The sequence below is a fragment of the Vidua macroura genome, chromosome 21 (genome assembly GCF_024509145.1).
Source record: "Vidua macroura isolate BioBank_ID:100142 chromosome 21, ASM2450914v1, whole genome shotgun sequence".
Classification (NCBI taxonomy): domain Eukaryota; kingdom Metazoa; phylum Chordata; class Aves; order Passeriformes; family Viduidae; genus Vidua; species Vidua macroura.
In genome coordinates, this window is record NC_071591.1 from 8,764,354 (window position 1) to 8,778,874 (window position 14,521).

General features: G+C 49.6%; 1 protein-coding gene across 1 annotated transcript; it reads right to left on the reverse strand.

Moving 5' to 3' along the window:
• Positions 1 to 5,799: 5,799 nt before the first annotated feature.
• Positions 5,800 to 9,266, reverse strand: ATP6V1G1 (ATPase H+ transporting V1 subunit G1). Its single transcript, XM_053996671.1, has 3 exons — positions 9,132 to 9,266; positions 7,356 to 7,456; positions 5,800 to 6,517 (listed from the first exon to the last, which is right to left on the reverse strand). The coding sequence occupies exons 1-3, from the start codon at positions 9,211 to 9,213 to the stop codon at positions 6,344 to 6,346; spliced, it is 357 nt and encodes a 118-aa protein (XP_053852646.1). The 5' UTR covers positions 9,214 to 9,266; the 3' UTR covers positions 5,800 to 6,343.
• Between the last annotated feature and the right edge of the window lie 5,255 nt (positions 9,267 to 14,521).

A 14,521-nucleotide genomic window follows, 5' to 3' on the forward strand; every position in this document is an offset into this window, starting at 1 on the left:
GCCAGGCAGGATTCAGGAACTACAAATCCCACGGTTGCACCACATCAGTTCCTGTGAGTGTTTCAGTCAAAGCCAAACACCCAAGACAGGGCTGGAGACATCAGAAGAGGCGAACGCAGATCTCAAGGCTGACAAGAGGTCACTATTCATCAAAGGGTCATGGAGAGCACACAGGAACAGGGATGACAGGCAGGGCAGGAGTTGTAGCCCTCCCCAAACCAGGCTGTGCTGATGTGGAGCATGTTTCTCCTCCAGCAGCTCCAGAAGAAAAGCAGGAGGCTCAGGCACAGACAGATGGATCCTCCAGAGCGCTGCACATACTGGAGGTGTTTGCCTGACAATACTGAGACACCATGAAAACAAAACTCCTTAGCCTGAGAATCATGGCATCAGAGCTGCCCAAAAGCTGCAGGATCCATGGAGGGTTGGAACAAAGCAAATCCAGGGGTGGATGGTTGAAAGAAAAGGAAAAATCAGCTCTTGCAGTGTCTGTGTGCACTTCCTGGAGCAAAGGACGCTCTCCAGGAGGGATGGGTTCTGCAGCCCTGCCTGCTCCACAGCTGTGAGTTCATCCCATCACGTGGCTGCACAGGCAACAGGAACAACTCCAAAGCCACTCACCCTCATGGGATCTTGTTACACTGGAAACTGGCAACACCATCCAGGTATGGGGGAAAATCCCATAAATCTGTCACCAGCTCAAGGCCCAGCTCCAATCCCCACCCAAGACAGGGCCATGGGAAGCTTTGAGCTCTTTTGCAAACGCTCCTCATCAAAAGTTTTGGCTTTGTTTGCTCCTCACCCACACAGAGATGCTGACAGGGAGCATGAGAAGCCAAGAGCACTGCCAGCTCTCCACAGCAAAACGCTCCAGGCAAATCCCTGTGGGACAATAACTTGAAAGCAGTGTGGATCATGAGCTGCAGCACAGCCCCTGTGCCCCTCGTGTTTGGCAAGACACAAAAGGTCTTGGCATCAGCACCACCAGCAGAAAACTCCTGCTCATTTGACAGGAGTGTTGGGCTCACCAGAGGCTGGAATGCCAGGATGGTTTGGGTTGGAAGGACCTTAAATCCCATCTGATTCCACCAGCCCAGGCTGCTCCAAGCCTATCCAGCCTGGCCTTACCCTCCCTTGTACCACAACATCTGCTGCCTCTGGCGGAGTCCCCCCACCCCATTTTCCCAAATTCCTGCAGTGCTGTGCAGCTGCTCATGGATTGCTCAGAGTTGATGCATTTGGTTTCACCTTTCTCAGTTACTCCTCCCTGCAGGGAGGCTCAGCCTATTGGTTTCAGATCATTTCTCCCACTTATCAAGATCATTTGGAACTGTGATTCAGTGCTCTGTACTGTTTGTATCTCTTCCCAGCTTGGTGCCCTGGACTTATATTGTACTCCCTGTTCCACCTGCTGCATTAATGAATATATTACAGGGAAACTGATTGCAGGGGAATGAAAAAATCTGCTTTTTCAAGATAGAAATTTGAACACTGTCCCAGGCTGACAGTGCCCACCCACCCCTCCCAGCCTCAGGAATAACCTCACCCTTCATCACAGCTTTAATGTCATTTCTGAGGTCACTCTTCAGCACCTATTTGAAGCCTCAATGCTTTAAATAACCAGACACACACATTTAGTCTGGTTTTGCCTTTTCTGACCATGTTCTCTCACTATTTACTCCATGCTTTGATAAATTTGGCTGCTTTGCAGTATTTGGAATCCACACCCGTTATTCCAGCTTTTTTGACCACAGTCTGCATGTGGTTGCAGTTTCTCCCCACGTCAGCCTTGTTTGGACTGTGCACACTGCAGCCAGCACTGGCACATCTCATTTCCTTTTGATGAAACTGCATTTTCAGGGGAGAACTGTGCCATCTCTTTCCTATTTTTTTTCCCTAGTGAGCCTTAATTAGGAGAACAAAGTTGTTGAAAGCCTTGTCTTGCCCTTCTCCTCCCTTCCTGCACACAAAGTCCTTTCACTTTGCATTGTTGGATTTTTTTGTCAGCAAAGCTGACAGATTGACAGTCATTAAATATAAAAATTTATTTCACACTACCCATAAATTACAAGTTTCAAATGAAGAATGACACTTGCTTAAGGCACTGAGTGTGGTTCTTATCTTTTTTTGTCCTACTTCTGCCTTTTTCCTATGAAGACTTAAAGTATTATTCTTTTTAGTATGGTAATGCAAAAACCTCTTTTCTTGAATCTCAAATTAAAAGAGGCAAAGCTCGCTATGTGCCTGGGATAAGGATTCAGCTATTGATCCAGAAGATGCTTTATTAGATTATTTTGAGGCAGACGAATGTAATTTAATACCAATTTATTTTCTATTCCTATGGTAGTCCAAGATACAATCTTTTCTGCATGAAATTAGCACTTTCTCCTTTCAACCTCAAAGAAACATTACACTGTGCTCCTTTCTTGGATTAGTTTGGGAAAACTTTTTCAGCAGAACATTGATCTAGAGGGTTCTCAATAGTATTTTCTTTAAGACTTTAAAGCCAAGACCTCAGCTGGGATCAGCAGGTTCTTGCCTTGTCTCCCCCATTATGCATTAATGCAAGAACTAGTGAAGAGAGATAAAGGGGAAAGAGATTCCAGGTGAGGAAAACAGAGGCAAAGAGGGAAAACAGAGCAGGTTTAATGCGGGCAGAGAGAAGGGAGAGGAGCTGCATTATGTTTACACAGTCATCTGTCACCTCCAGGGGACACTGCAGGGTGGTCCCACCCCACAACAGCAGGACAGCACCGGGGATATCCCATCCTGCTGCTCACACCTCCCAGGAGCCGTCCCACAGGCCAGGAACTGCTGCATTTTGGGTTACCAAATTCTGCCTTCTCTGGTGTCAGCTGGGCTCCAGGGTGGGAGAAAACAACAGGATCCCAGAGCTGGGATGGCAGGAAAGGGATAGAGGGACTGCTGCAGCTCACTGGGCTGTATCTGCCATTAAAACAACTCCAGATTTAATAAAGATCATCAGGAAGTGTGCAGTGACCTCAGAAAAGCAGAAAAATGAGGAATTTAAGGTTGCCAAATGTGGACTTGCCCCCTGGAATACCCTGAATTCCCTGATGTTGCCATCCAGCACAGCCAGCCTGGCAGCTCAAGGCAGGGAGGGGAAAGGGCTCCTGGGTGTCCAGCAGCAGGGGAATGTAGGGTCCTCTCCCTGCTTCTGAAAGTGCCCAAATCCAGCTGCCAGGGGAGCTCCTGCTAAAGCACTGCCAGCCAGAATTGCTGTCCCCCTAATGAGAGCTCTCTGGACTCCAGATCCAGGGTCAGAGGTGATTTCCTTTCTTTATTTCATAGGATCACAAGATCACAGAATATCCTGAGCTGGAGGGACCCCAAGGATTGCCCAGCCCAGCCCCTGTCCCTGCCCAGACCCCCCACCAACCCCACCCTGGGCATCCCTGGCAGCGCTGGCCAAACGCTCCTGCAGCTCTGGCAGCCTCGGGGCCGTGCCCATTCCCTGGGGAGCCTGGGCAGTGCCAGCACCCTCTGGGGGAAGAACCTTTCCTGCTCTCCAGCCTGAGCTGCCCTGGCCCAGCCCCAGCCGTTCCCTGGCTCCTGTCCCTGTCCCAGAGCAGAGATGGGAGCTGCCCCTCGGGAGGAGCTGCAGCCCCCGGGGAGCTCTGCCCTCAGCCTGCTCCAGCTGAACAATCCCAGTGCCCTCAGCTGCTCCTCACGGGCCCCTCCAGACCCTTCCCCATCCCTGTGCCCCTCCTTTGGACACTCTCTCACACTGTAGTGCCCAAAGTGCCCCCAGGAGCACAGTGCCAGGAGGTATTTCCAGGGATGGAAGCCCAAATCAAGGGAATCTCACAGTGGTGTGTGGGCCTAAAGCAGCTTCTGCTCTTTCTGTGGTACATGAGCAGGCTGTGGCTCGGTCCTGAGGGATTGTCACAGACCCCAAAGTGTTTGGGTTGGAAGGAACCTCCAGAGATCATCCTCCCTTCTCTCTGCCTGCAGGGACACCTCTCACTATCCCAGGCTGCTCCAAGCCCCATCCAACCCTGCCTTGGACACTTGCAGGGATGCAGCAGCCACGGCTTCTCTGGGTAGAGGAGCAGCAGGAAGAATTCAGATACAGATTTGTTCTAACAGCTGCTGTGGGCTTCACTCCTACTCCTCAAACTTCCTGCAAAATGCCCCAAAAATCAGATTTCAGGGGCAAGAAGCAGCACGCCCCACTCCATACCCGTGTCAGGACTGTCATTTCCCTGGCACAGCCTGGCTTAGGCACACTCCCTTTCCCAGAGCATCACGGGGCAAGATGAAAGAATCCCAACCACAAATAAAATCTCTGCACTGCACAAACCAAGCCAGCCTTCCTGGAGAGCAGTAATTGGAAATACTTCCTTCAGTGCAAAGTTGGAGTTATTCTCAACAGTTAAATTTCATGGAAGCATTACAGAAAATTATTATTCTAGCAAGACATTAACACTTCTGCATGTTCTAAAGGGAGCTTCTTCACAGCACATTTGCCAAGGAGAAATAATCATGGAAGATTTTTTCCCCTGCTTCCATTCTAAAGAAGGATAAAAGTCCTCATTAACCAAGGGAAGCTTATGAACCAATATGAGAAAGTGGAGCACACATTTCATTTTTTCTGGACAATCTCAGTCTGTCACTGATAAGAGAAGGAATGAAATTGCTAATTACAGCCTGGAGCAAGGAGGGCTTTGAGGAGCGTCCTGCTGGAGCCTGAGCACCTGCTCTCAACAGGGAGAAATGTCTCATCTCCAAAGGACAGAGTGAAATTACCATGGCTGCAACCTTTTATGAGGCCATAACACCCCTCCACATTACAGCACACGGATTAAAACTGCTTTGATCCTGTTCTGCTTGTACCCACCTGGCTTCTCCCCCAGCCTGGCACATTTGACTTTGCAAGAAGCTTTTGTTTCAATTTTACAACCCGTTTAATAGCTTGAATTCCTGAAGAGATCTTTCCAGGAGTACAGTGCACTACCATAAAATATGACAAGAGGAGACCCCAGAGCTGTCTGCTCCTGCCTGCAGGACTCACATCCATATCCATCCTGCTTTTTTTCCCTATCACAATTCCAGAGGTCCAAGAGGCTTTGCAATGCCGCACTGAGGAGCTGTGGAAATCAAGATGTTCTGTCTGAGGAACAGAACAGCATCCATGAGGCTCCCTGCAAAGATCCCAAACTGCACAACTCCTGGGCCAGATCAGGGATATGCTGAGGTTCCTTTTCCACAAAAAGCTTGGAATTTGAACTCCACAAAAAAGCAAAGCTACATTTAATATTCTGCTGGTAAGAGAAAGAAGCCACTAAAACATGAAACCACTTGATGTATTTCTGTGTATCTTTGATTGAAGAGCTGGAAAGTGAAGCAGACACTTTCCCTCTTCTTTCCCTCTGCTCCCAGGCACAGGATGCTGCAGGATTCAGGATGACCTTGGTACAAACACGCAGTGACCAGCACTGGACCCAAGGAAGGGTAATTACTGTGCAGCACCTGGCTATCAAACTATTCCAATGAACTGGCACCATTTTATTTCCCCTAATGGTCACAAGAACATTTGTTCCTGAAGGTTTTCAGAATGATCTGGCAGGTAAAGCATCAGACTGGAGCCAAGAGGAGGAGCTCTATAATGGGTTTTAACTTACCTGCTGTGACCTTCAGATATCAGCTGTCTCTCTTAAACTTGCTTGTATCAATACCTGATGGTCACTCTGCAGAGTCCAGACTTCCAAGGTGCCCAGTGAGACCTGCCAGCATTCCCAGAACAAGTCAGCAGGAAGAACCAGACTGAGCAGAGGCTTTGGAGTGAAGTGTTTTTACTTTCAGGTGTCATAGTGCCAGACTTGTACCTCAAGCTAACAGCAGAATATACAGAGGATTCGATACAGAGAAACTCAAGCACCTGAAAATGATCAGCCAGGACTTGCACAGCCAGAGGAATTCTTCTTACAGGGTTTAAACCCTGTGCAGAGGTTTAACAACACACTGAGGAATGCAGTTTGGTCAACAAGAATACAGGTACACAGGTTTAACAATCACTGACACAGGCCAGCAGCTCTCTCCCTTGTCTATTTCACACTATCACCATGGAAAGGGAGCATTCCTGTGCCAGCTGCAAGATCTATTTAATAACTTAGCACAGATCTGAGACATGGCCACTTCATGTTTGAATAAGCTCTGAATCCGTGTCAAAAGAGAAACTAAGAGAACTCCAAGAGCTCACTGAAATAATTTAACACATGTACAAGGAGGACAGGTAAGGTATGGCTAAGAGCTGTACATTCCACCTGAAGCTCAGACTTGAGTCCCAGCACTGCCAGGACACTGCTCCCTCCTCCCAGCACTAGCCATTGATGCGATAATTCACGTGGATCTCGGGTTTGATGTCACACACCAGGGACAGCAGCTGGGACATCACCACCTCCCGGTTCTTCTGGAAGTTCTGCTGGATTACACTCATCTTTTCCTGAGTCTCCTTCTCCACCTCAGTGGTGCAGCTGCCATGGGAGCCAAGGGCCTGCAAACAGCAAAGGAAAGAGGGATCACCATGCCAAGCTCTGTATTTTGTTATTCTGGATCATCTCAGACATTAATCTTTGTTGAGGGAAGATTAATGTTAGCGTTCATATTAAAAAAAGTACTGCTGCATTTTTTGCTCAGATTTCACCTTAAACTTCTCCACATATTTCATCCTTAGCCCCTGCCTTTTAGCCTCTTTTATAGAATCATCAAATGGTTTGGGTTGGAAGGGACCTTAAAGATCATCTTGTTCCAACTCCCTGCAATTTATCCATTATCCACCAGTTTAGAGCATGAGTTTGTAAGGAGTGCCCAAAATACAGGTCCTGCTGTACAGACAGCTGGAACCCCTGGGCACAACTGCACTAGAGAGTGCAAGAAAAGTAACACCCAGGAGTCACTTTAAGCACAATTCCCATCATCCCACTCCTCCTACCCTTGGAGAATCTTTATAAAAATCTCAGCCTTCCCTCCTGGTGACCAAGGACACAGCAAGTGGTCTCTGCCATGCCAGCACCATAGGAAACGAGCCTGTGACAGAAGCAATGAGCTCAGTCTCTTTTGGACACTGCTACACACAGCAGCTTTTGGGAGGCTGTCACCCCTCAGGGCACCCAGGAGCTCATTAAGCTCTTTTCCTGCCAGCTGAGATGCAACACACCATGTCCTGAGCCACTTCCACGGGTTTCTGTGGGACACGTGGCTGTGCCTCACAGGAAGGCACTTGGGGAAGTGCTCCTGCTGCAACTCACTCCACCCCGAGGGTGCTGCCAGGGCAAGGCAGCCCCAGGGCAAGGCAAAGGGCTGGGAATAAGTGAGTGATGGAGAAAACCAACCGCTGCCTCCTTGGCCTTGAACTCCTTCTCCCGCTGCAGGCGGTACTGCTCGATCTCTGCCTGGGCCTCCTCCTTGGCCTGCTTCAGCCTCCGGTTCTTCCCTGCTCCCACGGGGCAAACCAAGGCAAAGAAAGAGGAGAAAGCACTGAGAGCATGTTTTCCTCACGCACAGCCACCAGCACAGTGTTTGCTCCCTCTGCAGGAGGCACCAGCCAAGCCCCCTCCCCGAGTGTGCTGATCTCAGGAGGGCCCAGCAAACCCTGGCCAAGGTCACTGAGCCAGGAGCTTCCACCACGGAGCAGTGGAGAGCACGTGGACACAGCAGGCAACATCCAGGCCTGGCTTGTTCACAGAATAGTCCCAGACTGCTTTGGGTTGAAGGAACCTTATAGTTCATCCCATCCCGTGGGCAGGGACACCTCCCACTGCCCCAGGCTGCTCCAGCCTGGCCTTGGGCACTGCCAGGGATCCAGGGGCAGCCCCAGCTGCTCTGGGCACCCTGTGCCAGGGCCTGCCCACTCTCCCAGGGAACAATTCCTGCCCAATATCCCATCCAGCTCTGCCCTCTGGCACCTTCCATATAAAAAGTCCCTCTCCCTCCTTTTCCAAAGCATCTTTAAAGCCCCGGAAGGGGCTCTGAGCTCTCCCTGGAGCCCTCTCCTCTCCAGGTGAACACCTCCAGCCTGGCTCCAGCCCTGGGAGCAGCTCCATGGACTCCTCTGGATCTCTGCAGCAGCTCCAGCTCCTGCCTGTGCTGGGCCAGGGCTGGGGCAGCTCTGCAGGTGGGCTCTCACCTGAGCACAGGGCACAGGGGCACAATCCCCCCTGCCCTGCTGCCCACGCTGGGCTCAGCCCAGGATGTGTTTGGCCCTAAAAGCTGTAAATGCACTGCAGGCTCATGTCCAGCCCCTCATCCACCAGAACCCCCAAGTTCCTCTCTGCAGGGCTCCTCCCAATAAATTCTCCAAGTCTGTACCCATGTTTAGGACTGCCCCAACCCACGTGAGTGTGCAGCTTCTGTGAGATCCCAAAAAAAGCCCAAGAGAAAGAGCATTAAATCTCAGTTTTGCCAGACCAGCTGTGAAACCAAGAGCAGTCCTGGCCACTGCCTCAACTTCCCCTCCTGGACTTCCCACCACATTCTCCCCTCCAAGATTATCATCGCTGGAGTGAACTACAGAAATCTGCCTCTTGCAACATTGTCGGGGGGTTGAACTGCAAACCAGGGCAGGTATATTAATACTGATATACATATGTATTTGTTTGGAGCAGAAAAGATTTGCAAACTAGGGGGTCCTTGCAACCAGAATTTCTCTTGCACAACAGGAGAAGCTACCTTGGATCCATTAGGAATAGCTCTATAATTACCGATATGGAAACTCGCTGTTTGCACCAGCTGAAGGCAGGAAGGACAGAGAGAGGCACAGCCGTGCCCCAAGAAAAGGCCAGGTTGTGGTGACCGTGTCCCACAGAGAGCCCCGAGCCCGCGGCTCCTGAGCTGGGCTCTGCCAGGAGGATCCCGGTTCGGCTCCGACCCCTCGCACCGCACTGAGCCTTCGTGGGGAGCCTCCAGCGCTGCTCTCCTGGGGGCCCCACCGAGCCCCGAGCACCCCGGGGCAGGGCTGGGGCACCCCCGCTGCCCCACCGCCCTCAGCGCCGGGCCGCAAGGCCCGAGGCGGCCGCGCCGGGCCGGGCCAGACCGGGCCGAGCCAGGTTCTGCCGCCACCACACCCCCCCGCGGCGGGGCCTGGCGGAGCCGGGCCGTGCCGTACTCACTCTTGCGGGCCTCGGCCACCTTCTCCGCGGCGCGTTTCTCGGCCTGCAGCAGCTGCTGGATGCCCTGCGACTGGCTCGCCATGGCGGCCGCTCCGTCCGCCCGGGCCGCGGCAGCGTCACTGCGTCACGCGGGGCACGCCCACACCGCGCCGGCCACGCCCTCGGCCACGCCCCTCATAGGGATAATAGCAGGCGCGCAGTGTAAGCCCCGCCCATAGTCCCACCCCCGCCACTCGGTCACGCCCACTGACACGCCCCGTTATGTTAGCTCCGCCCCTCGGTGCTTCGCCACGCCCCCGTCGCTTCAGGCCCCGCCCCGTGGTTTGTGAGGGGAGCCCCCGGCCGAGGCCGGTTCGGGCCTCTCTACGCCCCCTCCTGAGCCTTTTCGGTGCCCAAAACCCACTTAAACCCCGGCAGGAAGGCGCTGGTGGGGTTGGGTTTTGTTTCTTTCGTGGTTTCTAATCTCTGGAACTGCGGCAGCCCCTGGATGAGCAAGGGCACCCGGGACGCTTTGGTCCCTCCTGGCCTGTGGCATCTCCTCCCCGCCGCTGGTGTCACCCCCAGCACAGAGCCACTGGTGCTCAGAGGGCTTTACAATCATCCTGGACAACCTTTGCCAGCGGCTCCCAGAGAGCCGAGTGTCCCGCGAACACCCCCATCCCGCCCAACCCTCGCCCATCACATCCCAGCGGCCATTGAAAGCCCTGAACGCAGCTCCCCCGGCACTTTCGGAACATAAATTACAATTATTGTCAAATAATATCGCTCTGATGAAGCCTCAGAGCCAGGACAGTGACTCATCGCTGCCGGGAGAGGCGGGGGGGGTTGCCGGTCCGCCTCCTCCATCCCCGGCGATGGAAGGGACAGGAGACAATGAATCAAATGCATATTTATAGTGCTGAATAGGAATTGTGAGTGTTTTCAGGGTGACCTTCAGCTGGGCCCAGCGATTAAGTGAATGGGCTTAGCGTGCCCATCCATTCAGGGGGATATTTGCTTCAGTGAAAGATAAAAGGAAAGATGAGGAGAAGAGCTTGGACCATAATTCCGGGGTTTGAAGGAAGGCTCGGGTGCAGGGATGGGGCACAGGGAGCAAAAGGATGAGCTGTGGCATCACAGCCGGGCTGTGCCGGCAGAGGAAAAGCCAGGAAATGTGGTGCTGCATCACCTGTCACAGATGGGGCAGCTCCAGCAAGGGGACAGCTCAGCTGCTGTGCTGCTTGTCACAGGAAATCATAGAATGGTTTGGGCTGCAAGGGGCCTCATTTACTGACGTGCTGTCTCTATTCCAAAATATGTCACAGCCAAAAAAAACTGCTGGGGTCAGCTGGGGCAGATCCAGGCTCCTTTACAGAAGCAATAACCCAGAAATTAGGTTCTTCTCATCTGACCTCAAGCCCCAGGAGTCCCTGTCCTCCTCTCCCCTCACACCAAAGCCACAAAGTCATTAAACTCCCTCTGGCCCCCACGGCCCTCCGACGATGCCCCTGAGCCCCAGTCCTATCTAGAAACCCACCATGCTCATTAGCTGTTCCCGTGTTTCCAGGAATGTTCCCTGTTAATTAAACCACTTGAGCTGAACCCAGAGGTGACCCCAAAGCAGGATGCTCTGAAGGGGATACCAGGGATCAAACAGGGTTCGGAGCAAAGGGGTCCAAAGGGGTCTGGCTCTGCCCTGAAGTCACAGGCAGCACTGACTGGGCTGTTGTTTTTCTCCTGGGTGATGGTGATTTTCAGACTCACAGCTTCTCTCTGTAAGGTGATAATGAGAACTCTGCCCTTTTCTGCCCCCTGAAATACTTTGGTGCTGATCACACTAAATTTTCAGACAAAAATCCCTCTGAATTTCAGCTCTAGGTTGCTTTAAAAAAACCATGATGAGTTTTTAGCTATTTCATTTTGACAGTTAACAAACGAGACAGTAACAGATCATATTTAAAACAAACTTTTCCTTGGATGTGTTGCTTTCTAGTTCACAATTGTCCAAAAGCTAATTGAAACCTCATGGTGTGTGTCACATGAAACACATGTGAATCCAAAAGCTGTTGGAACAACTTCCCCATTCACTTGACGTTTGAAAAAATCGCTTCTTGCTGGTTGCAAAAACAAAAACAAACCAAAACCCATCACTTCCAATCCTCAGACTTGCAGAGGTATAAATAAAAGCTGCTGGAACCCCTTGAATTTTAGCAGAAATTGGTTGATAATTAATTATCATCAGGAGTACTTCTGAGCTTGGCTTTTATTCCCCCAGACTCAGGGAACATGAGCTTGTCACTCGCTATTAGAGGAGGCAGCTCTTGCTGACGCTGACATTGGCATCCCTTTATTTGTCCAGCACTGGGCAAAAGACATCTGAGGATGATAAACTTCAGCAATCCTAAATTCCATGCACCTCACATTCAACAGAGACTGAAGGAAGGATATTTATAGGAGGCTGAGGCTGGTCCTGCTCTCTAGGATGGGAAAACAAATTATCAAAAGAAAAAAATGAAATGAAAGTATTTTCTTTTTCTTTTAGCTGTTTCCACAGATCACAATAATGATAATTAAATTAAATGCATATTTTAATTTTAATTTTAATTTTCATTCTTTTTCCAAAAGCTTTTTTATTTTCCTGCAAGCATTAAATAATTATTTTCATTTTGGAGCTGCATCTCTCATCACTCTTCTTTTGTTCTCCACTGGGTCACAGCTCCAAGCATGTGTCACTCAGGTTCCTGAAATACCAGCAGATATTTCTAGAATCTAGAAAAAAAAAATACAGCTTGTTTGTGCTTTTCTTTTAGTTTCCAAGCCCAGGCAACCCATGCCATGTCTCATGATCCTGCTGCCATTAAGGATTCCCAGACATATTTGGGAAGAACAAGATTTTAAACAGTGTCTGGCCCCTTTCCAGAGCAGGTAATTACATTTTTCCTCTCTAAATTCCCTTGCACTTTCAATTGCATCCGTTTATTATTCTCCATTCCCCAAGTTAAACTGTTATGTTGTGCAATTGTCTGTTCTTTCAAAGAGGTTTTGTGTTTGCCCCTGGGAATGGAGCTGATCTCTCTCTTCTGAGGTTTAATTCATTCACAGAAATGCACTGAGGTGATGCAGCTGCTGGATGTTGATAAAACATCATTGGTTGATTATTAAAAGATGGCCAGTGAATGATTATTAACTAGCATTCATATTTTGGATTATTTTTTCATTTATAAACAGAGTATTAAAAATCAAAGTACAGCATAGCAGTAGAATTTACATAGAAAAATCAATTAAACCCCGAAATGCACAAGTTGGTGCCATTTGTCTGTACCTGACCTGTGCCAAGAATTTGGCCCAAATACCCCAAAATGAGAAAGCAAGCTCCATTTATCATCTGGAGTTGCTCTGTGATCAAGGACGATTTAAAGCCCGGAGTAACCCGATTGCAGTGATGGAATTACACCACAATGGACTTTCATTGATATTGTAAGAATTGATTTTTTTAAAAGCAGTTTAAGAAGCCATATTTCTGTGTCAGCTATCCTCCTTCAGGATAAGAGAGCTGCTTTGGAGTGATATTGTAAATGCAGGTGAACCTGGTGGGAAGAAATGCTGATGTCTGACTCCAGTTCAGAAGGCTGAATGATTTTTTTATTATAACTATACTATAATACATTAATATACTATTTAAAGGAGATACTAAAACTACATACCTACTTTTTCTAACTACCTTATCTAACTAACTAACAGCTTGTGACCCTCTCTGAGAGTACAGCCACAGGTGGGCTGGATTGGCCAGCAGGCTCAAACAATCCTCACCAGAATCCAACCAAGCAATCACCCCAGGGAAACAAGTCTCCAAACACATTCCACATGGGAAAAAGAAGGAGCAGAAATAGAAATTGTTTTCTCTTTCTTTCCTCTGTGCTCCTCTATGAAAAAATCCTGAGAGAGAAGAATGTGCCTGCCACAGGAGTGATGCTTGGCTGTGCCAGTGCCTTACATCACCCACCAGGCTCGGGTTCATATAAATCAGGATCTTCCATAAGAGCCAGCGTGGGAGATCTGTTTATATGTTCTTCTGCTGGGATAAAGTGTCAGCAGGCTTTATTAATTCCTTGTCTACTAAAGGAAATCTCCATTCCTGTTTCCTTGACATCTCCTGGCCTCCATCCTTAATCAGAGGTCAGGTGTCCTCTGCAAAGGACGTGGCTGGAAAGACAAATGGACACAAGACTGTGCTCCCCATGGGGCATCCGTGTGTCCCATCCACTGGGATTCCTCCATCAGGGAACATCCTGGGAGGGCCCTCATGGACTCACCACAGACTGTCTGGACGAGGATTTTTGGATGTGACAGCAAAGCAAAGCAGCTCCTGGAGTAAATACAGCAATAAATAGCATCTCCTGTAATGGGCAGCACCAAAGTTTTGGCTGCTGAAGGCAAATTCCAGTTCTTTGCGAGAGCGTTACTCCCACTCCACGGGGAAGAAAAAACACATAGAAAATCTTGGGTTTTTTCCCCACCATAAAAGATCTTTTGGCTTCTCAGTTCTGCTTTCTCTGCCCCAAATCACTGAGTAATGTCATTGTGCACCGTGGTTCAGGCACACTGACTTCCAATGATGGATGAGACAATCCCTGTGTACGGAGATTGTTTGGTGCTCAGAGCTCTTTGAGTAAATGACACAGCACAGCACAAGCTTCATTATCAATATTGCCTGGAAATATCAAAAACATCGGAGGCTGCAGTTTAATTTGGATGCTTATCATAAGCTCAGGAGAAATGGAAATGTGTGACAATAACAAAACACTGCAGCAGTGATGCCAAGCAGCCTCGAGCAGCTGATGAATTTCTAGGCCACGAGGGATGGAGCTGCGGGTGCTGGGGATCCTTCTCCACCACTTGTTCAAACAAAAGTGATGCTGGGAAGTGACAATGTCTGGAGCTCCAGCAAATATCCCTGCGGCCTCTGGGGCCTGAGGAGATGTAGAACAAGAGCTGCTGGTGTGCAGCTTCCTCGTGGGACTGTTCACATCACTCAGCTGCAGGGCTCCTGCCTGCTAAATGAGGCAGATTTTTCTCCATAAAGGCAGTGGAGCGATAGATTCTTCACTGCACAAGTTCAACCAAACAGTCAGAATTACCCCAGGAAGGTGAACTTCCCTCGCTCCCAGCTCAGAAAGTTTGGAGACTGAAGCCAGACAACAAATAGCTCCTCCAGGAAGGTTTTTCAGAGGTACATAAGCACCTAGGCATGCAGATAGCTACCTAGTGGAACTAATTTGTTTACAACATTCACGGAAAAATCTTAACAACCAATTTCTATATTTAGCCTTAATGCCTTTGAAAATCCAAGCTCTACATCCCTGTGCTTGCTGTCCCCATCCACTCCTGCAGGACTATGGGAAAAAGCCAAA